General features: G+C 47.8%; 1 protein-coding gene across 1 annotated transcript in view; it reads left to right on the forward strand.

Moving 5' to 3' along the window:
- The window catches only part of LOC146797008 (uncharacterized), a 238,169-nt gene extending 222,402 nt beyond the window's left edge, over window positions 1-15,767 (forward strand). The window contains exon 2 of the mRNA XM_085629605.1: window positions 14,666-15,767. Coding sequence (XP_085485731.1) covers window positions 14,785-15,354 — 570 coding nt within the window. The 5' untranslated portion in view covers window positions 14,666-14,784 and the 3' untranslated portion in view covers window positions 15,355-15,767. The remainder of the gene's footprint in view (window positions 1-14,665) is intronic.
- Window positions 15,768-22,838: the final 7,071 nt, after the last annotated feature.

Here is a 22,838-nt window from a genome sequence, read left to right on the forward strand (position 1 = left end):
TCACAGCAGTGGTACCTCGTAAGTCACTTCATCAAAAGTATTAAGAAAATGCAGTAATTGTATACTCGCTTTATGATTCCTTGACTTTTGAGGAAGGTCTGTGTGGAAGCTCTCCATGTTTCCCACATTTAGTTCAGTTCTGAAAATCTTTATTAGAGTTTCACTCTGTACCCTATTCAAAAACGTAACCTAGGCTTAGCTGTGGGCTACCTCTCAAACACCTGTGCAGCAAGTATACAACAGTTGCACACAGGGATCTGCAGCAACTCTGGCAGTAAGTTAGCACAGGTATTTTATTTTATTTATTTGAGTTTTATATAGCGCTGGCTAGACCCGGAGGTATCAGAGCGCTTTACATAAGGATTCACAAAATTACATCAGTTACAAGTTCCGTCAGTTACAAGAAAACATTTCAGGAGCGTCAGAAGATGAAATAAATGGAGCTTAGAAGGGTAAGGAGGTGGGGTAAAGGTATAGGAGGGAAAAAGGATGGAGATAGGATGGATGGAGAGATGAAGGAGAGTCTGCCCAAAGTCCGGCTGGGTAGGTGACGGCCGAGGGGGGGGGGGGGGAGTCCACCGCCCATCTCCTCTATAGCTATCAGGTAGCTCCACCGGGCGCCAGTCAAGCGGCTAGGTACATGGGCATTTTCCAATGTGGCACTGCACAGGAAGCTGCATGAAATTCATTTGACCACATGTGGGCATTGAAGTCCCAACTCTGTATTAAAACATCAGAACTGACCCCCAACTCACAACCTCAACTACATTGACCATACTTGCATCAGACATGGTTTGCACGCATATCTGTTGTAGCTTGTCTTGCTCTCGTCACCCTTGTCTTGTGATGCTTCAAAAGCATGTGCCTAACCATCATCCTGTTGGCACCTTCATATTTTAATTTGCAGGAAAAACACTACGTGGTGGTCTGAACCAGCCTAGTTACAGCAGTTTTGGAAACAAAAGTTGTAGCCAAGGTTCTCTGTTGGAGCATCCTTTCTATGTAGCTCTCTTCCTGCCTCCAAACTTGTCTCATCTTGAGTTAATGTGAAATAGACCAAGAAGGGATGTAGATGCCAACTGGAGATGGAGGGCAGGCATTGGTGGGTGTAGATAGTTGGTTACTGAGTCTCCGAGCCATGTGATCCATGCCCTATGTAAATATGTCCCATTTAGACATATTGCATGTCAATTTATCCCAGCCGGGAAAGCTGACATGGATTTGGTTAGTATTTTGAGGCCCAATCCGATAAAGAAATACAAATTCCAAAGGGGATTACTGTTTCTTTTGGGGTTTTTTTGTCCCCTGGCTTCTTCATATTCCCAAATACTGAGAACTGATTGCTAAGGCACAAGGACAAAGGAGACCAGTTGCAAAGACCCAAGTCAAGCTTCGAGAAGATGGGAAGGGAAAAGCATATTCTCCAAACTCTGAATGAGCTCTGTCACTGACATCCAAGAGTAATGCTTACAGATGAAAGTGATAGAATTTCAGAGATGTAGGCAAGAATCCAAATCTAGATTTTGGCAGAAGGGTTCTTCCAGACAAACACAATGTAGTGCTCATTCTACCCAGCCACAGTCCGCCTGCCTAATTTGGAGATGGAAGGACTTTACGTTTTTCAGAGACAGAACCCCTGTTGGCTCCGTCAACGGAAATCATTCTGCATCGGCCTGACAGAGTAGTGTGTGTTGGAAGAAGGACATTACACCACCCTGTCTATTTAGGGTGAACTGTGCAATGTCTTTTTTTTCTGTCCCTTACCACCGGGAAAAACTTGGTGGTGAGGGACAGAAAAAAAGAAACCATGAAAACAAATGGCGGCTGTCCACAAATTGTTTTGTTAATTGAAATGACGGTTCCTTTCAACGTAGAGCGATAACCGCTGGGCCAGCTGTCATCTTTAAATTTGACAGAGAGTAGTCCACCAGGATGACGGAGGTCATGTCTTCTGCCACCCAATAGATGGAGTATCATCTGTCAAATTCTAAATCAGGCTTTAGTCCTGGTAGAATGAGCATGCACACCATCTGGAAGTTAGACATTGTGCCAAGGCGGTAAAACGTGATACTGGTGGAAACTGGAAAGTTATTGCAAGTTGTGTGTTCAGAATAAGGAAGGAAGAGACTTTGCATAAGACCCAACTTCTTGATGAGAGAGATCCAGAACTTCAAAGCTTAAATTATATTCAGGTCACAAAGAATGATTTCATCCAGTGATGAGTTATGCTCATGAACTATTAGAAGAATAACCTGGTTGAAGTAAAAATTCCATTAAACTGCAAGAGGATTTAGCCATATAGTGACATCTTGAGGAACCGCCGCAGCTTGAGGCAGCTCATCCGCAGCTTTCAGTACAAAAGGAGTTGAAACGGAGACTCTTACAGCGGCTGATGAGAGAAATCCTCCAGATGCCAAAGATGCTTTTGTACCGTGAATGATTTTGTGAGCAAAGGACGGTGTGTGACTGGAAACACTACCAGATGTGGTTTGTCAAGAACCTAATTTAGACACTCATGCTGGCCGGTCAGCCGTAGTTGAAGGAGAAGCAGTAATATGACGGTTTAGGGGTATGTAAAGTGGGTTCATGATCCACCAGAAGCTTCTTGGGCTGATAAGAAGTCATCAGAGTAGTAAAAGATTACATAGGGCTCAGAAGTAGGGTATGAGTGGTGCACCCTAACTCTGATGTCACAGCTGTTTATGGGGTATTATTCTTCATAGCGGTGAATAACTAGACTGGGGATCTAAGTGTTCCATGTATGGGGTCACAGCTGGTTTCGATTTTTTCCTTCCTCGCTCTTATGAGATCTGAGATAGAGCAAGTTTTTAAATAAATCTTTTTCAGAGCCCTTTTGAAGGCATTTTGCCAAGTCCTATCAACCCCTGAATCAACCTGCATTGAAGTGCATTATGTAGGGATTTAGCTAAGACCTGATCAGCATTCTTGAGAAATTGAGTTCAGGTTTTTATCAGCTTTAGGGTAGCTCCAAAGATTGGCGAACTAAAAAAAATATCTGCTTTGATAAATAACTTTATCCCTTTCACAGAGACAGGCTCAAGATGCTTCCATCTGCAGGCTGCCTGAAATGGCTCACCAAACTCATACAGCTGGCAATACATAACTGGGTACAGGTTCTCCAAACATTTAATGCAGTCCTTGGGGATAAGAACGCTGGAAAGCTTGCAAAAGATAGAATCGTTGAGGTTTAACAAATGCAGCATAGGCGGGAACTATCTAAAAAAGGAATTGAAAAGAAAAAGAATCGTGAGTGGAAGAAAAATCCAAGTGGAGACAAAAATCAAGGAAACAAGGTCTGAAGTAGGGATTCTAATTCAATATAAGATCAGAATTTTGAAAAAGATAATTGTCTTTGAGGCAACATTGGAATGTGTGACAAGGGTAAGCTTGTGCAATACTCTGGTCTCAACTAAAAAAAGCTATTGCACAGTTTCTGGTTCTTGTCACCAATCATCAGCTTACAGCAGTTTTCAAATTACCCCTAAAAAGTCTGAACGAATATGGTGTCCTCGAAGGTCAAACTGCTAAGCTAGTGTGGGTTGACATAGCTTGATGGTGTCCAGGGGATCATTACAAAGGATCTTGGATTGGAGGTAACATCTAACCTATGCAGTGCAATGCTGCTGGGCAGGTAGATGAAAATTGAGTTGCTATCTCCGGAGGACGATGGGTACCGGGTTATCTTCGAGATGGCACCTCTATGGTGCCTCCATCTTTGGTTGATGACCCCAGCAGCACATATAATACTGATGCAACCTTACGCTTCATGGGTTCAGAACAGTGTCCTCCAATCCATTCATGAAATGTATAAACTCTTTCACAACAATGTTTAATTACAGATAGTGGTAGGAACACCAATTCTGCAGTCATTGTAATTACATCCCTATGTGGAACACCTGTCCTTATTCAGTGGTCAGGGCCCACTGACTACATTATCATTGCTTCTAGGCACATTGGCAGTGCAATTTCATCCTCTCTATACACATTGCAACCCATGCCCTTTTGGGGGAGTTCATTTATGGGGTGTGTTGGTAGTGCTCACATTTAACCCACAGAGGTGCATGTGATGTTCACCAATCTCGTTATGACATACATGCACAGACTATAATATATACTTTGTGTACAGACCTGCACAAGAGAGGGTTTGGTACTTCTCTTCATGTATGTGAGAAAGTCACTGGAAGAGTAGGAAGAAAACTTGTGAGAGGTTGGTGCTAGTTAGCGACCTGAAGCCGGCTATTCCCAAGCACCGGCAGTCACAGGCTTCTTGAGCTAGCCTTGGTTCCCCCTTTTGTTAACTTGGCCAAGCTCAAGGCATAACCCTGCCTGAGGTGCAGTAGTCAACATTCCCAATACAACATAGTCAAGGGACAAAGAAGTTAAAGCAAAATGTTCATTTAAAAATTGTAGAAATGTAATGATTAGCAACTACTAATACTTCATAACCTTCATAACTGAAAAAGCAAGAAATGAGAATGCAAGCACAGTTGAAGTTTTTAAGAGAACATATGAAGTGTTCTCATGGGTCTGCGCCATGGGGCTGGGATCAAAGGATTGGCCAGGCTGGGAAAACATTTACCCAGGAGAGTTTAGGGAGACTTAAATGACTTCAAGAGGGAGCCAACAGTAGGCGATGGCCAAAGTGATTACATCACCGCAGATCGGCTCAGCAAGTGACCTTAGTGAAGACATTTTGAGCAGAAGACATGATTGGTGGGAGATGTCTCACATATATTCTGCAGCACCATGAGAGGCTGTAGGAGGAAACGCCACCACTGCAGAGTGGATCCAGAGACGTCACAGGACACTCATCTGGGCTTGATCCACAGTAGCTGTTGATTTAGAGGAGCCTACACTTGGCTTCGCACACACTTGTGTCAATGATGACAAAGCCACGTGCATTATTAACCTTAGCACCACAATGTTTTGCGTCATCTTCTAGCTCCTTACATGATCCACCTACAACTCTTTGATACAATGACCTTTGGCTTCAAGGAACTGATCTACCTCAGAGACTTCCTCAGTTTGCCAAAGTCTTCTATCTCCTCTGGACTCGAAGAACCGTCTCCACAGGTACCAGACACAGAATACTGTGGGGTGATGTTGAGAGCCTGACGGATCAATCCACAGGAAACCTGCAGTTCAGGAAGAACTGAGGCAAGGTAGCTAGGCAGGTGTCCATTTATGTGACATCAAAAGGTGCTCGTGAACGTAATACTTTTATGAACAATACAGGCTCTGGATTGGTGCAGATTTTAAACACCTAATCTACCCTAGTTTATCTGCAGTTGGGTGTCGGAATATCATTAACAAAAGATTGACTGACGTAAACATGGCGGTCCAAATGTCATTAACACAAATATTTCCTATGTTGGGTGAAAGGTTTCTAGTATTAACTCCAGTTGAGTGATATTTTTGCAAAGTATATTTAGGACGCAATGTGTTTATTACACAATATAGGCTATGATATTCAGATCCCATACCCTATATGCCATGTATACAATGCATTCTCAAAATGATATGGTTTGCGGCTGCAAAAGGGCTATTTCTACATGGTTTTTCCTGCTCATAATATAGGTTCTGCGAGGGGCGTGCCCTCAATTTTGCGATTCAATATTGAATGCATCAATAGTTTGCATTCACAAACTACTGACCAGCTAGTAACTCCGTAAAAGGATTTGCAAAGCTGATCGGTTTCTTTGGGGAATCCGTTCCCTTTGGGAGTTGGGGTAGCAGACTCAGGGGGAGTAGGCAGGGGTCCCTGAAAGGTACACGGCTGCTTTGAGAGAAAAAAGAAAGCTAAGTTTTCAGTTTTGGAATGCAATCACAGCGACTGTGGTCTGCTGTCCCTTGAAGGCCACTGTATCTCTGATTGCAGTCAGTCACTGGGGTTGCAAATTGCAACCTGCCGGAAATATATTAATAAGGCAGGTTGTTCTACTGCCCTCTGCCATTTTTTTTGCACCAGACTATTAGTATACAGGTTGGTTTGCAAAATCTGATTCCACTCGCAAAATGTTGGCGCTCAATTTTCGACCACTTTTTGCAAATGGATTAATAGCACATCTGGCCCGCGATGTGTGATGAGTCAGTATATTTCTAGGATGTAAAGCAGTCCCTTGGGCACTGTAGTTCAAGCACTCCAAAGAAGGCGGAATGATACACCAAATAGCCAATAGCTTAAGGTGACAAAGCAATACCCCTCTGGGTGGAGCCAAAGCCAACTGTATGTAAACTGTAAAAGTATGAATAACAATAGGTCTTGAATAAGCTGCTCTGTCAAGCCACACTTATTAATAGGACCCAATTGACAAAGGCCTTTTGAAGTAGTCAAAGTGATACTCTAATACTACTACATCACATACCATAAAATGCAATTCACTAATGTACAGGCAGAGATTTCCGCCTACACTGGTATTTTACCGTGGGCTTAAATCACTAATGCCCTAACTCACAGAGCTTCACTCTTGTACACTACAACAGTATAATCAAGAGCAAGCCAGGGTAAGTCAGTTGTAATTCACTAAAGTTACACCCACAATTATTACAGTAGTACTATATCCCATACAGGCTCAACCCTACCGCAGCCAAGCCCTGGAGTAAATCACATACTACACATTGCTACTCACAGGTACTGCAAGGGAAGGGAAAGACCCACACATTAAATGCATTACCTCTAACAGTGTAAACGCCCAAAACATGAAAAATAAAAATATGTAAGCTACAAATTGTCATATCACTTTAGACATTGCAAATCCCCATACAATATACATTGTATAAATGTAAAAATAGAAAATAAAAACAAGAAACAAACTGTAAAAAAGTCATACCTTTTGACATTCCCTACACTCATATACACCACAATTCACAAATTTAAAAAAGTATATAATCAATATAACAAATGTATACAATTGCAAACATCACAACAATGTTCACATAACAAATGCACACACATAGAAAATGACAAACATGTACATTGTCAATTAATTTAAAACAAGCATGGCTCATCTCACATCTAAAACCAATGTCACACACACACACACACACTGCATGTCTCTTTTTCTCTCTCCTACACACACACACACACACACACACGATAACTAGCTCGGCAATGTCTCACAGCACAAGGATAAGAGGTCGGACTGGCTTTATTTATGTGCTTTTAGTGTTAATGTTTGTGAGGTGTTTTTTATGTTTTCCAGGTGGTCCCTTGTCTCTATTCTTTTAAATTTGTGGTTCTACATACCATGGGTCAAGATCTCTGCCTACGGTTTGTAGAACACTGTTTGGGTGATGTGTATGCCTGGACATTTTCTAGTAGTTTTTTATGTTTGTGTTTGCAATTGTATGTGCCACCGCCTCCTCAAACAAGGGGTTGAGGTGACATACTCCTACCACTAGGCATAAATCTCTGCCCGACTTAGTGAATTGCATCAAGGTAGGGATTTACGTTTAGGCATAGGCACAAATCTGCAAATGTGGATATCTCTGCATGTAGATTTCCCTTTGTGAACTTGGGCTGAACTTAAGCAGGGAGTAAACCAGGAGTCCTATTGAAGATCAGTAAGGAGTCAGGAGGAAGCCATGAGTCCTACTGAACTTCAGTAAGGAGCCAGGAGTAACCCATGAGTCCCACTGAAGTTCAGTAAGGAGCCAGGAGTAAGTCAGGAATCCCACTGAAGTTCAGTAAGGAGCCAGGAGTAAGCCATGAGTCCCACTGAAGTTCAGTAAGGAGCCAGGATTAAGCCATGGGTCCCACTGAAGTTCAGTAAGGAGCCAGGATTAAGCCATGAGTCCCACTGAAGTTCAGTAAGGAGCCAGGAGTAACCCATGAGTCCCACTGAAGTTCAGTAAGGAGCCAGGAGTAAGCCATGTGTCCCACTGAAGTTCACTAAGGAGCCAGGAGTAACCCATGAGTCCCACTGAAGTTCAGTAAGGAGCCAGGAGTAACCCATGAGTCCCACTGAAGTTTAGTACGGAGCCAGGAGTAAGCCATGAGTCCCACTGAAGTTCAGTAAGGAGCCAGGAGTAACCCATGAGTCCCACTGAAGTTCAGTAACGAGCCAGGAGTAAGTCAGGAATCCCACTGAAGTTCAGTAAGTAGGCAGGAGAAAGCCAGGTATAAGCCATGAGTCCCACAGAAGTTCAGTAAGGAGCCAGGAGGAGTCTTAGAATAAGTCACACCTACTTAGAGCAACAGTAATTAGATAAATACAGTATAGTATTCTGCACAAATCATTAAAAAATGAACAATAGCAAAATAATTACACTACATTGCATAATATGCACCATTTGTAATGGCATATTCAAACAAAGGGGAAAGGGTCATGCTTATATAAACTATGACAGCTCCCACCCTTACGGTATTAGAACAAGTTACTTGCCTTCTGTAACACATTATCTGGTAGAGACAATATCTAGCTGCACATTTATTACCTTTGAATTTCCCAGGCTGGATCTGGAAACTTTCATGTAGCAGTACCCCTACGCGCCATTGGGTGGCTTCGGTCGCTTCCGCTTGACAACCTAGGCGCCATTGGCACCAGATGTGATGTTGCGGTCACCTATATAGGCGCCACCCAGGTGCATGGATGTCGGTTACTTTGCATGACTTTCCACGCCAAAAGCAGAGCCATGAAGTGAACTGACCAGTGTGTCTCTAAACTAGGGCCCTGAAAAGTGAGCAACCCAAGCCATATAAATATGTCCGCAGAGCGGGGAGGCATGGGTGGGTCTGTAAGGAATCAGCAGCTAGATATTGTCTCTACCAGATACTGCATTACTGAGGATAAGTAACTTGTTCATCTGATAGAGACTTCTAGCTGAAGAATCCCTACCTTTGAATAGATACCCAAGCCATACCATCCTGATGGTGGACTGCAGACAGTTTACAAGACTAAAAAGTCCTGCAGGACCGAACGGGCGAGATGCCCATCCCTTTGTCGAATGTTTGCAGGGAAGCCCACATTGCTGCCTGACAGATGTCCAGGACTGGCACCCCACAAGTTAACGCCGTGGTTGCAGCCTTCCCTCTGGTGGAATGTGCCCTTAAGTCCTCAGGAGGCTGCTTTTTAGCCAGGGCACAGCAGATTTTTACACAGAGAACGACCCACCACGAAGTGGACTGCTTCTATACTGCCCAAACATTTTTAGCTCCCACATAACCCATGAAGAGTTGGTTGTCCACCCGTATCTCTTTTGTGCTGTCACGGTAGAACGACAGCGCTCTTTTTGGGTCCAGACGATGGAGTCGCTCCGCTTCCTTAGGGGGATGTGGAAGAGCATAAAAGATGAGCAGTGTGACCTATTGACCCAAATGGAATGAGGTTACCACCTTGGGTAAGAAAGAGGCCCGGGTGCGAAGCACCACCTTATCTGGAAATATCAGAAGATAGGGAGGCTTGGATGATAAAGCCTGCAGCTCATTCACCCTCCGGGCAGATGATATTGCCACTAGAAATGCTGTCTTGATGATAAACAACTGAAGGGGACAATTATGTAGCGGCTCAAAGCAGTGGTGTAGCGAGGAGGGTGGTCCGCCCCACGAAGCATGAGTTTTGGGTGCGGCAACCTTCCCCCCCTACTCTTACCAGTGGCCATAGCGGCAAACGCAGGGATCGCCAGCACCCCCTACCTCCCCTGGTCCTACCTGCAGCTGTCATGAGGGATCGCCAGCACCCCCTCTGCTCTTACCACTGAGGCATAATGAAGGGCGTAGGGGAAACGTATGTACAAGCCCTTTTCGGAATCTGTTTGCAATAGGGGCCTTGAATAAAGAGGGATGGTCAAGCAGCCGCTGGAAAGCAGACAGAGCAAAATGGATAACCCTTGAGAGTGCCCAGAGCAAAGCCCTGCTAGGCAATGGTAAGAATAAAGAGAAGAATATCAGAAAGAGAGGCAGAAAGAGGATCAATAGACTTTTCTGTACAATATTTACTATTTTTTCCAACGGCAGATGTATATCATTTAGGTGGAAGGCTGCCTGGCTGCCAGAATAACTGTACAAACTCCGGGAGGAAGGTCAAAAGCTATCAATTGCCACAACTCAATCTCCACTCAAGGAGGCTGAGAGTTGACAGGTTTGGGTGGAGAACCCTCCCCTTCTGCTGCGACAAAAGATCCTCCCGAAGGGGTAGCCTTATCGGAGGATCAATGCTCATTTTCAGAAGCTCGGAATGCCAAACTCCTCATGCCTAGTCCGGTGCCACAAGAATGGCTTGGGCCCGGTCATTCCTGATTTTCTTGAGAACTCTGGGCAGGAGTGGTATGGATATAGCATACAGGAGACATGAGCTCCCCTCGCGACAAAAAGCATCGTCAAGTATAGCTGCCTTGAAAACTCCAATTCTCAATACTGCTGACATTGCTTGTTATGTTCAGAGGCGAACAGATCTCACCAAGGCTCTCCCACCTGCTGAAAGAGACCTTGCGCCACCTCCGCCTGGAGACGCCATTCATGATCCGCATCGACAGCTGAGTTCATCTGCCCTGGTGTTCAGAGAACCTGCAAGGTGTTGAATCACCAGGGTTATGCCCTGCTTTTCCAGCCATGTCCAGAGAAGCAGGGCCTCTTGACTAAGAGTTCAAGACCACACCCCACCCTGCTTGTTGCAGTACCACATGACGGTCGTGTTGTCCATGAACACCTGCAATAACTTCCCCTTGAAAGAGGGAAGAATTGCTTTCAATGCTAGTTGGATCGCCCGAAGCTCAAACAAGTTGATGTGGAGCCCTAATTCCTCCAGAGACCAAAGTCCTTTGATCTCCACCTTTCCCAAATGGCCACCCCATCCAAGGAGTGATGCATCTGTCACTACTGTGAGATCTAGTTGGATAAGGGAGAGGGGTCTGCCTCCGACCCACTAGCAGTTCGTAAGCCACCAGTGCAGGTCCTTTGCAGTTCCTTCTGAGTTCTGGACCACATTGGAGAGATTCCCCGGGTGCTGCACCCACTGGAACTTCAGGTCCCAATGCAGAGCCTGCATACGCCATCTGCCATGATTTACCAACAGAATGCAGCAGCCTCAGAGTCATTCTCACTGAAATCCGTGATAGAGGCTGAAACATCTGTATCATTACATGAATATCCTGGACTTGGTGCTCAGGAGGATAAGCCCACAATTACACTATGTCCAGAACAACTCTGATTAAAGGGAGCATCTGAGAAGGAGTCAGGTGTGACTTTGGCAAGTTTATAGTGAACCCCAGCGAATGCAGGAGGTCTGCCGTAGTCTGGAGGTGGGAAACGACTGTCTGGGGTGAGCCCACCTTCAACAGCCAGTCATTGAGGTAGGGAAAGACTAAAACCCCTAAACTGTGCAGTGGAGCTGCAACCATTACCATTGCTTTGGTGAACACCCTAGGGGCGCTGGTAAGGCCAAAGGCCAGCACAGTGAACTGAAAGTGCTTGTGGCCTACCTTGAAACGCAGGTAATGCCTGTGGGCAGGTAGGATGGAGATGTAAAAATACGCATCCTGCACTACCAGCCAGTCTCCTTGATCTAAGGCTGACAAGGCCTGTGCCAAAGTGAGCATCTTGAATTACTCCTTTCTGAGGAAGAGATTGACGGTTCGAAGGTCTAGAATAGGATGGAGACTTTTGTTCTTTTTGGGATTCAGACAGTAGCAAGAATGACAACCACTGCCTACTTCTGAAATCGGAACCCCTTTCTATAGCCTCCTTGGCCAGGAGAGCTGTAACTTCCTCTCGGGACAAGATAAGATGATCCTCTGTCAGCCGCTCTTGAGATGGCGGTAAGGGGGGGGGGTGATTGGAAAGGAAGGGAGTAACCCCTCCGAATGATCATTCAACCCATTCATTCAATGTTATGGACTGCCAGTGGAGGAGATCATTTTGGATTCTCCCTCCAGCTGGGCACCCATAGTCTTGCAGAACCAAACTAGGAGAACCCAGGGCCTGCAGCTGCCGAGGGGTTGGCGGCGGATGACTTCTGGCTACCATTCCCATAAGGTCGCAATGCACCGCATCCACGTCCTCGCACAGCTTGAGAAGCCTGTGCAGGATGGTAGCTGGGGTAAGGCTGATGTGGTTGAAGGCCCCTTCCATTGCAACGGATGGGGCGAAAGGCAGACTGGGGGCGAGGTGTCATCGAAAGGCCCAAGGTCCTGGCCGTAGCCTGTGAGTCCTTGAAGTGCTCCAGCGCCGAGTCTGCCTTCTCTCCAAAGAGATAAATCCAGTTGAAGGACATGTCCATGAGGTTGGCCTGGACATACCCCAAAAAGCCAGATGTTCTCAGCCAGGCGTGTCGCCGCTAGGCCACCATTGACAAAACCACTCAGCTCCGCGAATCAGTCACATCCAGACCACACCTAACGGTGAACTTTGCTGAATCTCTCCCTTCTCTCACTGCTTGGGAGAGCACGGCCCGGGCCTCCTCCAGGACCTGTGGCAGCACTTGCGCTACCATTTCCCATAAGGAACACAAGAAATGGCCCAAAAGGCATGGACATGCATTGTTCACCGACCGCAATGCTAGGCTGGTGGAAATAAACATCTTTTTCCCAAGTGCATCCAGCCTCTTGGATTCCTTAACAGGGGAGCAGAAGGGAACAGGCTATGGGACGTTGAGGCTTGAACTTACAAGCTATCAGGGGTAGAATGTTGGCTGAGGAAACTTGGATCAAACGGGGCAGGTCGATGGCGTGCTATTGACCTGTTCACAAGAGCCCCTGTGTTAGGCTTGGACCAAGTGTCTAGAAGGACATCCCTTAGTGCTCAATTGAAGGGCAAAAGAGGTTCGGATGAGGAAGCCGAGGCTGAAGCACTTCGGTCAAGAGGTTAGTCTTGACCTGCACCAAGGGCAGCTCCAGGTCAAGGACCTCCACTGCCCTCTTCACCACCGTACCATAAGACACTCCCTCCTCTGTAGCCACAGTAGGTAAAGAAAGCATACCAGTATCTGGAGAGGTGTCCTGTCCACTGGCTTCTGCATGCTCCTCATACCAGCCCAATTCATCACCAGGAGTGTCTAACAGCTGTTCTATAGGGACAGTGATCCCTCCCACTCTTCTTCCATGCCTGTAACCTCCTCAAAAAGTTCAGGCAACAACCTAGAGCTCCTGGGCTCCATCGGTGCGAGCCGGTTCATCAATGCCGCTCTGACTCTCTTATCGAGAATCAGAAACGGGCTGGCACCGTCAATGGGCACCACCTCCGCCGGGAGCATTGACTTCCGGACTAGTGCCGGGAAAGATTGCGTTGGCACAACTGGCACCCATCAGGGATCAGATGCATGAGACCTCACCGGAGCCGAGGCCAGAGCCGCCGGTGCAAAACCTGATGGGGTTTCTTCCAACCCTGCGGGACCCGGAGGTGCACCAGAGGTGTCAGCACGCTCAAATACTTGGTGCATGGCCTAGTAAAACTCTTTTATTGGAGTGAGGGTGAGTCCATTCCTGGAAACTGGGGGGAGGCGAGGAGTCAGACCTGGCAACTGCTCTGCAGAACCGTGCCTGGAACGTCGATGTTCCTCACTCGTCTTGTCAATCCTCAACGGACGAGTTTAACTCGAAGTCTGTCTAGACTTTGTCTTCTTCTTGTGATTCTTCCCAGAGTTCCCCCAGGACCTTGAGTGTGAGGAAGAAGACTTGGGGTTCCTGGAGTGGTCCCGCAACCTTCTCTTTCTTGATTGGAACGGAGACCTCCTAGGAGTCGTGCTAAATGGTATCGACTGACGGGCCGCAAGCAGCTATAGCAACCGCTCCCCCAAACCCTTTGATATCATGGCCCGGCAGTCCGAGCATGACTGAGTCGTGGTCCCGATCGAGACACCATAAGCATACAAGGTGCGGGTCGGTAACCGACATGGCGCAATGACAGAGGTCAAACGGCTTAAATCCTACCTTTCTAGAGGTCTCCCCTCGATACACAAGGAAAAAATCTTTGACAAAACATACAAAAAAGTCAGTCAAAAAAGAGACTATGGGGCAGATCTTCTCTAGATCAGCGCAAATTGGTGTACGAAGAAAAGACCTGATGTTCACGCGCCTTGGTTGTGCCTATATAGGTGACTGCGACATCACATCCAGTGCCAATGCCACGCAGAACTGAACGGAGCCATCCGACAGCACCCAGGGGTACTGCTCACGCAAAAGTTTCTGGATCCAGTTTGACGCCTGAGAAATTCAAAGGTATGGATTTTGCAGCCAGAAGTCTCTATCAGATATATATTTCATAAGAATCTATAAAAAAGGGCCCATCAAATTTCCCTTCGTCCTTGTCTTCATAAACTGAGCTCTGGAAGGGGATGTCAGCCACTACAAGTTCACTAAAGAGGACATTCAGGTTTTTTTCTGAAAGCCCCAACCTCCAATGTGGCACGGCAAGACTTTTAGAAAGAAGTTGGACAATTTAAAGGGACAAAAACAAAACACTGTGAACCTTAGACTGACAGACTGCACAACATATGCAAAACAGAAAAAGGCACTATGGGAGAAAAATGACCAAGTTTGACAAAGTAATTTCAGCTGAAACACATCCTCCAGCAGAGGCACACTATTTCACCTGCACTAGATTCTTTGCCCTTAGCATCCTGAAACCCCCAAAGTAATGGAACTCTATGTTTGCGATGGAATGTCCATGAATCCCCCATTTAAACTATACCCCATCTCTCCCTCCTTCTAGATGGTGGAGGTTCTGGCAGCCATGCAGCGTGTACGAGGCATTCGCCATCTTCCCTTCTCGGCGCAATCATCGAAAGCAAAGAAGAGTATTTGTGCAGCCAAGAAACCACCGTGTTCCAAATGGTCTCATCGGTGAAACCAAAAACTTCACCGCCTTGTGCCACACACATTTTACCTGAGGGGAGCCGGGATGACCAGCACAGCTCGCATTATGCCGAAAGCCAGGGCTCCTGGGAGTCAGAAATGCTGACTCTGCAAGCCAAGCACGCCGACATGCTAGCCGACGTGCGCAAAGACATGGGGCTCATGTACTCCGAACTGCGGGGCTTTTTCATGCAGATGTCATTAGGCTTGAGCTCTGTTGAGAAATTAGTTGAAGGACAACAGCAGACACTGAGGCAACTGGAGACACAAAACAGGGTTCTATGGGTTAAGCAGCTGGAGGTGGGCAACCGCACAGAAAGCATGGAAGAACTGCTGGCCAAGGTAACAGATTTCCTAGTCGACCAAAGAGATGCCTGTGTGGCTACACAGCCCGGGGGGCACCAAACATCAGTACAGGACGAGCAGGGCCAGCAAGAAAGGCCGGCTTCAGATCACACTCAACAGGAAGTCCAACGTAGGACAAAGCCATGTGGGAAAAGAAAGACCAAAAGCATACGTAACAATCAAAATAAAAGAAAAAAGTGAGACATCCAGCTTGGATAACAAATAGAATGTTTTGTTCATACATACATAGTGCATTCAGTGATTAGTTTGGAAGTGTTGGAAGCCAAACTGGAGAACCCTGTTCAAGCAGTCGCTGGGTTTCACCAGAACACTGGACCACCTAGGTTCTCCTGTTCAGGTTAATAAGATGGTGTAGCCGATGTTTCATAACTACTAACCTCTAAGGGTCGGTGCGTCTCTTCAACTGAAAATAAGTTCACTTGTACGGTTTTGAACCAGCCATTGGCTATGAAGCATGCGCTGCCAAAAAACACGGGGACGATGTCTGGGGTGTTCCGATGAAGTGGTTACTTTGCTACCTTATGTGGAGAACTCCTCCCGTTCACGTGGAATAACAAAGTAACATGTTCTGCTTTTTCCATTTGAATTGTATCAAAGAATAACAAGAACAGAAAAAGATGGCGGCTGACCAGTGTTTATTTTCAGCTACTAAAGTTTGAAAAAGTGACAATTTACATTGGAGAAAATAAAATAAGTGGATGATTCTGGGATTTTTTATTGTGAACTATTCAATACCACAAAATAACTTGTTGGGGGGGAACCTCACCTATGGGCACAAACAGGACATCAGCAGCAGGCCTTTTACTATTCAAGGAACCTGACCGGGAGAAGGGAAGAGGCGGGGAAGAAAACAAGTTACTTACCTGTAACTACAGTTATCCAGTATTGGTATCTTTCATAGATTCACATGCCTGAATCATTCCCTGTCATCGAGGCGGGAGTCCCACGGTAAATACAAAAGTAGTACCAAAAGTAAATAACAGTAGTAGGCTAAAAGAAAAAGCCCAAGGCCTACATCTTAGTAGCCTATCTACATCATTATAGTAAAAAGAACCAAAAGTTGGTTCCAACCAATCGGCTACCAGCACCCTCTAGAACCTTCCCATCGCAGGCAGTTCTCCTCAGATTTTCCTAGCACAAGTGGGAAGTATGCCAGATTATAGAGAACTGACTCGTCGGGGAGGAGGGTGGGTGCATGTGAATCTATGAAAGATACCAATACTGGATAACTGTAGTTACAGGTAAGTAACTTGTTTTCTTATCCAGTCTTGGAGTATCTTTCATAGATTGACATGCCTGAATCAGAGTAGCAAGCAGCATACCAATAAACTGTTGTTGGCGGATGGTGGGAGACACGTGCTCATAAACTCCCAAATAGTATCCACAAAGGTTGAAAACATCATATATATATATATATATATATTTTTAAACAAGCCTTTAAGAAGCAAAAGCTATACAAAAGACATTTTATAAATATATATATATATATATATATATATATATATATATTCACTTAAAAAACCATAGGTTTCACACATGTTATAGTTAGCTTGACATTTCCCTCGTAAAAAACCAATCAAATTCCCCCGTTATAGTTAGTGCAGGCAACTATAACTCACGCGACCGCAATCCTCTGCTGATGACGTCAGATATTACATCACTGTATTTAGACACCTATTTACCCATGTCTTCTTCCATTAATCTTTAGCTATACATATATTACAAATATTTATTTTCCAGAAAGACACATATGTAATCAGTGATGTAATATCTGACGTCATCAGCAGAGTTTTGCGGTCGCGTGAGTTATAGTTGCCTGCACTAACTATAACGGGGGAATTTCATTGGTTTTTTACGAGGGAAATGTCCAGCTAACTATAACATGTGTGAAACCTATGGTTTTTTAAGTGAATTTGCAAGGTTTTTTAAATGCTAATTCCTAACTATAACGTGTGTGAAACCTATGGTTTTTTAAGTGAATTTGTACGTTTTTTTAAATGCTAAGTTATGTATTTATTAATATTTGGTTTTTTTTCAGGTTTTTCACCGTGCGCGCACCGTGCACTTCGCGCACCATGCGCGCGCTGTGGGCGCCGTTCGTGCCGTGCGCGCACGGTGGGCGCACCCCGCGCTTTTAAAAATCTTTTAAAAGGCTAGGGGGTCAGGAACTGTCCACCCTGCCCCCTTTTGACGTTCTCCACCTTTTGTTTTTCACTGCCTCAGACTGCGAGAGACAAAATGGCGGCCGACACTTCCTGATTTCGACCAATTCGAATGTTTACTGACATCGAACAACCAATCAGAATTGCGCTCGCGCACGTCACCGTGCGCGCACCGTGCGCGCACGGTGCGAGGCTATAGATATGTATGTACTTTTAACTGCAATTTTCTCAGGAACTAATGAACAGATTGACTCCAGATATGCAAAAGGCACATCCCTGACCTGAGGACTACCTCTTTGCCAAATTTAAAGTTATTCTGTTCAGCCGTTTGGGCTGTACCTTGGACTAAAGGTCCCTATGGAAAATTGCATGGGAAAAACGCATTTTGGGACCCCCCCCTTTTTTCTCAGCCCCCGCTTGACGAATCCCCCCGAGACTTTCAGGGTAGGAGCGGAGCGGAGCGCCCCACCTATTTTGAAAATTTCGCGAGGATTCATCAATCGGCGCCAAAGTTAATCCAAATAGAATGTTGCGGATTTCCTATGGCAACACGGTCCTAACTATAACTATCTACTGGCGACCGCCAGTAGATAATAATATATATATATATATATATATATATAGAGAGAGAGAGAGAGAGAAATAAGTACGATTTTTAGACATATCAGCCTGTATATTTGCATAAATATTAAAAGTAATGGAATAATACATAAAAGAGAAAAAGTACCTGAATCTGACCTTAATGAAAGAGATGGCATAGAACAGCCTGTCCAACCGCTGCATCTTCTTGATGCGAAGATTGAAAACAGTAATGCTTCGTGAACGTGTGTACATTTTTCCATGTCGAAGCACGACAGATATTTTCCAGAGTCACTCCAGCAAACGAAGCTGTAGAAGTTGAAATAGTTCTTGTTGAATGAGCTTTGACTTTCCTCTGCAAAGGTTTGTTAGCCTTGTCATGGCAGAAATGGATAGCAGATGCCAGTCATCTGGCTATTGTTGCCTTTGTTACTGCATTTCCAAGAGGTGCTTGACCATAGGCCACGAACAGTTGGTTGGACAGTGTTAGACCTGTCAGCCCTAGGGTGCTCTTTCCCTGTGTTTTTGCCCTTGCCTCATTTTTTCCACCCTCTTTTTCGTTGGCCTTAGGTCTCCGAGCGCCTTCCCATTGCTAATCAATGCTAAGGTGCAGGTGCTCTCTTCTCCCAATATGGCTGCCACAGGCCCCTGCTACTGCAGAGTGATCTTTTTAGTAGCACCCTAGTCGCCAGGAGCTGGCTGGGACCCTACAACATTGTTGCCACACCAGCCCGCCTTTTTCCCCCATAGTTAGACTAGGGAAGCTCCTGGAACCTTCTAGAATAGGGGCGGGGTCTGCTTTTGCCGCCTTAGAGAGTGGTCACCTGACCTAGGCATACATAAGGAAAGGAGGGAAACTTTTTAGTCAGTTGGGGCGACGCTGACCTGGGGGAACCTAAGCAGGTGACTTAGGCGGTAGGGCCTAGTCAGGGACCTATACCACTGGGAGTGACAGGGCTTAGGTGCTGCCTTCCAAGCTGTGTGAGGAACACTGGACTAGCCCACTGATCTGGCCCGGTGGGAGGGGAACCCAGGGACGACCTGCAGAGACTGACTAACCTGTCTTCAGTCACCAACTCAACCCCCCCCCCACCCCCCCTCAAGAAACCAACTACTAAGGGCGCAGGAACCAGCAAGCGCCGAAGAAGATCTCCTAAAGTTACCTCAGGACTGCTGGGGGATCAACCAGGTATCAGCGCTGTGTCACCCCTGCGCTCCCTGACTCCACCTGGGACCCCCTTCACTGAACTGCCACTGTTGTGTGGCCTGCCCCACTCCAGCCTGCACTGCCCTGAGCTGCTGCGCTCCCCCGCTGGGCTTAGGGGAGCGCTGGGCACCAGTGAAATTGCCCCCAAACTGCGGGCCGGGCCCTGAATTTCCCCACCCCTGCCGGGGCGCTTAAGTAACACTCACCGCCGCGGCCCGGCGCTGAGGGGCCAGAACGCCGCTGATGTCCGCGGGGCCCGCTGAAGAGTTCGGGGCACCGCCATTGCCAGCGCGCCCGGGGACGACTGTTGCATCGTGGGCCCCGTCGCTGCCTGACCTCCGCGGCGGCCCTTGGTGAGGAGAGGGCCGCCGTACTCCAGTGTAGGCCGCGCTAGGCCTGAGGCCGCTTCCCGCGTCACGTGATGGGGGCGGTCTCCCGAACGCCACCCCCGCCGTTTCCTGATTGGTTTGGGAGGCCGCGCCCACGCAGGCCGCGCTGCCGTTGGCGGCTGCGGGCACACCTCCCCTGCGGCCTCTACGATCGGTTCCCGGGCCCTAGGAGCCAGTGGAGGGCCCGGGACCGGCCCCTCTACAGCGCAGGGCTCCCCGGTCGCCCGAGGCCCCCCGGAGCTCCACCCGCCTCGTGGCCGGCTACGAAGCCCTCACCTCTCGCCCCAGGCTAACAGGCGAGCAGACACTGCTGGCCGGAGGGGCCCCGCGAGTAGCAAGCTCCCCCCGCCTGGGATAGAACCCGCCGCAAGGGCCCGGAGGAGGCCGAAGCATCAGGTAACCCCCGGGGAGGGGGTAGGAAGGCCAGAGGGAGGCCTGGAGCTCGCCCCTCCCCCGGGGGAGGTTATTGTTGGGCCCTGTTGGCCCCACTTGCCCCAGTAAGGGGAGTAAACCAGTCCAAGGCCCTACTAATCCCTGCCTTATGAAGGGCTGATCCGTGACCAGACGTGCAGGTTGTTTTTGGGCCCAAGGATATTACCAAAGCTACTCAGATTGAGGAAACGTTCACCCCTGCCTGCCAGATGGCTTTATTGCTCTCATTGAATGCCATGTTTAGCACTCTAATTGAATGCCATGTTTAGCGCTCTAATTGAATGCCATGTTTAACGCTCTAATTGAATGCCATGTTTAGCGCTCTAATGAAATGCCATGTCTAGCGCTCTAATGAAATGCCCTGTTTAGTGCTCTAGTGAAATGCTCTAATGAAATGTCATGTTTATTCCCAGTGAAATGCCCTCATGAAAGGCCAGGTTTATTTCTAATGAAATGCTTTGATGAATACCGGGATTGTTGATTACCCTGAGTCTGATCTAGATAAAAGCGATTTGATTTTTACTCAAACTCACTGGTGTGGTGTCAGTCATTGCGTGCATTTCCTGTCTCAGTGGATGTGTGTGCTGTATGGTCACTTTACACTTAAGCTTTCGGGTGCCTACCTGCTCGCGCCAAGCTACCCCCAGGGGGACTGGTGACCCCAGTTCCTACATTGTTGGCGAGCAGTGGGATCAGGACCTGTGGCTATACAGCACCCTCCAGTGAGACGGTGGGTGCCGCAATTGAACGCCTATTGCGTATGTGAGCTGCATCAATTGACCCCCCCACTGTCTAAATAGAGTGTGCGGAGTCCTGTTTTAGCCCGATACTGTTGCCTACGGCCTAGTGTCTTTCCCCTTGATATCTGGGTCCCCACCTGTCAAAATGGAGTTCCAGCTAGCCAACCTTGAAGGGTATACAGTGAGGCAGCTGAGAGAATTCGGTCAGGAGATGGGGGTGCCTGGTGTGCAGAGAGCCAAAGGAGAGGAGCTCCGTGCAGCCTTGAGGGCATGGGCAGAGGCCCACCCAGAGGGGAGAGGGGATGGGGGACAGGAGGGGCAGGGCGCACCGCAGGAGGCGGGCGCACAGGAGGAGCTAGACCTACTGCGTGTTGATGTTACTGAAAACTTGCTACCAGGGAGACGTTCCGGGGCAAGCAGTAGTGTAGGGTCTAGGAGGAGTGCGTCGCCAGAAGAGTATGAGGACAGGAGGGAGGAGAGGAAATTGAGATGGGAGCTTGCCAAGCTGGACCACGAGAGGGAGAGAGAAAGGGAAGGTAGGAGATTTGCAATGGAGGAGAAGAAGCTGGCGCATGAGCTTCAACTTAGAGTTGGAGCTGCGAGCATTACAGTTAGGTGCGCCAGGAAATGCTAATGGTGGCAGCGTACCGAAGGCTCTACATGAGCCTAAGTTTTATCTACCCAAAGATGTGATCGCAAGTTACACTGTGGAGGATGACATCGCCAAGTGGTTGGAGGCATATGAGGTGGCCTTGACAGCCCATGGGGTGCCTGAAAGCAACTGGGGAGGTGGCCTGTATCGATACATACCTCCCAATGTCAGGGACACCCTCCTGTACCTAGAGAAGGCGGACCAATTCAGATTTACCCCCATGAAGGAGGCGCTACTTAAAAAGTTTGGCCTCAACCCAGAACGGTATCGCCAGAAGTTCCGTGGCAGCCATAAGCTGTCCACACAAAATTGGGTAGATTTTTTTGACTATGCCCGTAAGGCTCTGGATGGTTGGGTGCGTGGTAGCGAGGTACATGATCATGAGGGCCTGTACAATCTATTTTTGAGAGAGCACCTCTTGGATAAATGTTTTCCGGAGCTGCGCCAACATCTGGTGGACCGCAAGCTGACTGATCCCCGTGAGCTTGCGGAGGAGGCGGACATTTGGGTTAGCACCCGGGTGTCTCACAAGGGCCCCGAGGGAGATGGCCCGAAAGGCGGACAGGGTTTCCCCCAGAAGAAAGAGGGGGGAGATAAAAAGACGGAGTTCTCACGAGGCCCACAAACTAGACAGTTTGGGAAAGGAGTAGGTACCCCACCTCAGTCCAGTTCCCCAAAGCCCACTTACCCTGACAAGAGTCAGCAGCCAAGAACTGTCCGTTGCTACCAATGTGGGGAGATTGGACACTACAAGGGCGATCCTAAGTGTCACAAGAGACCCCCAGCCCCCACGGGTGGGAAGAGCCCCGGGGTGGCTAGTGTAGCGCTTGGGGTGGAGCTGCCCCTAGATAGGGAAGGGGAGTGGACAGGCCTGACCCTGGTTTCGCTCGGGGATAGGGAGATGATCCCAGAGACGTCCTTACCATCTAACACTACTAAGTACCAGCAGAGGGTGAAGGTTAACGGGGAGGAGGTGGAGGCTCTGAGGGACACAGGTGCCAGCATGACCACCATAGTGAGGCGGCTGGTGTCCCCTGAGCAAGTGATCCCTGATGGGTTCCATTCGGCCGTATTGGCTGACGGCAGTGTGAGTCACTATCCTGTGGCTCAAGTTCCCTTTGAGTGGGGAGGAGTTAAAGGCCCGTTGAGAGTTGCAGTGAGCCCTGCCTTGCCTGTGGAGTGTTTACTAGGAAACGATCTAGAACATACCACCTGGAAGGACGTGGAGTTTAGAGCCCACACTGAGATGCTGGGGTTACCAGGATGGACTTGTGTGGGTACGAGGTCCATGGCTGCCCGGCAAGGAACTCAACACGGGTTGGAGCCTGAGACAACGGCCCAACCCAATGCTGGTCATGAAGAGGAGAATGTTGTGGAGGACACGCCCCGTGTGATGGATGGGGAGCCCTCGGGGGTACCCCCGGAGTCCGCGGAGGTGGATGTTGTTCCCGTGGGGGACTTGCCGACCCTTGCCGAGTGGCATGTGGAAGGAGGGCCTACCCG

Source organism: Triturus cristatus, chromosome 10 (assembly GCF_964204655.1).
Source record: "Triturus cristatus chromosome 10, aTriCri1.1, whole genome shotgun sequence".
Lineage (NCBI taxonomy): Eukaryota > Metazoa > Chordata > Amphibia > Caudata > Salamandridae > Triturus > Triturus cristatus.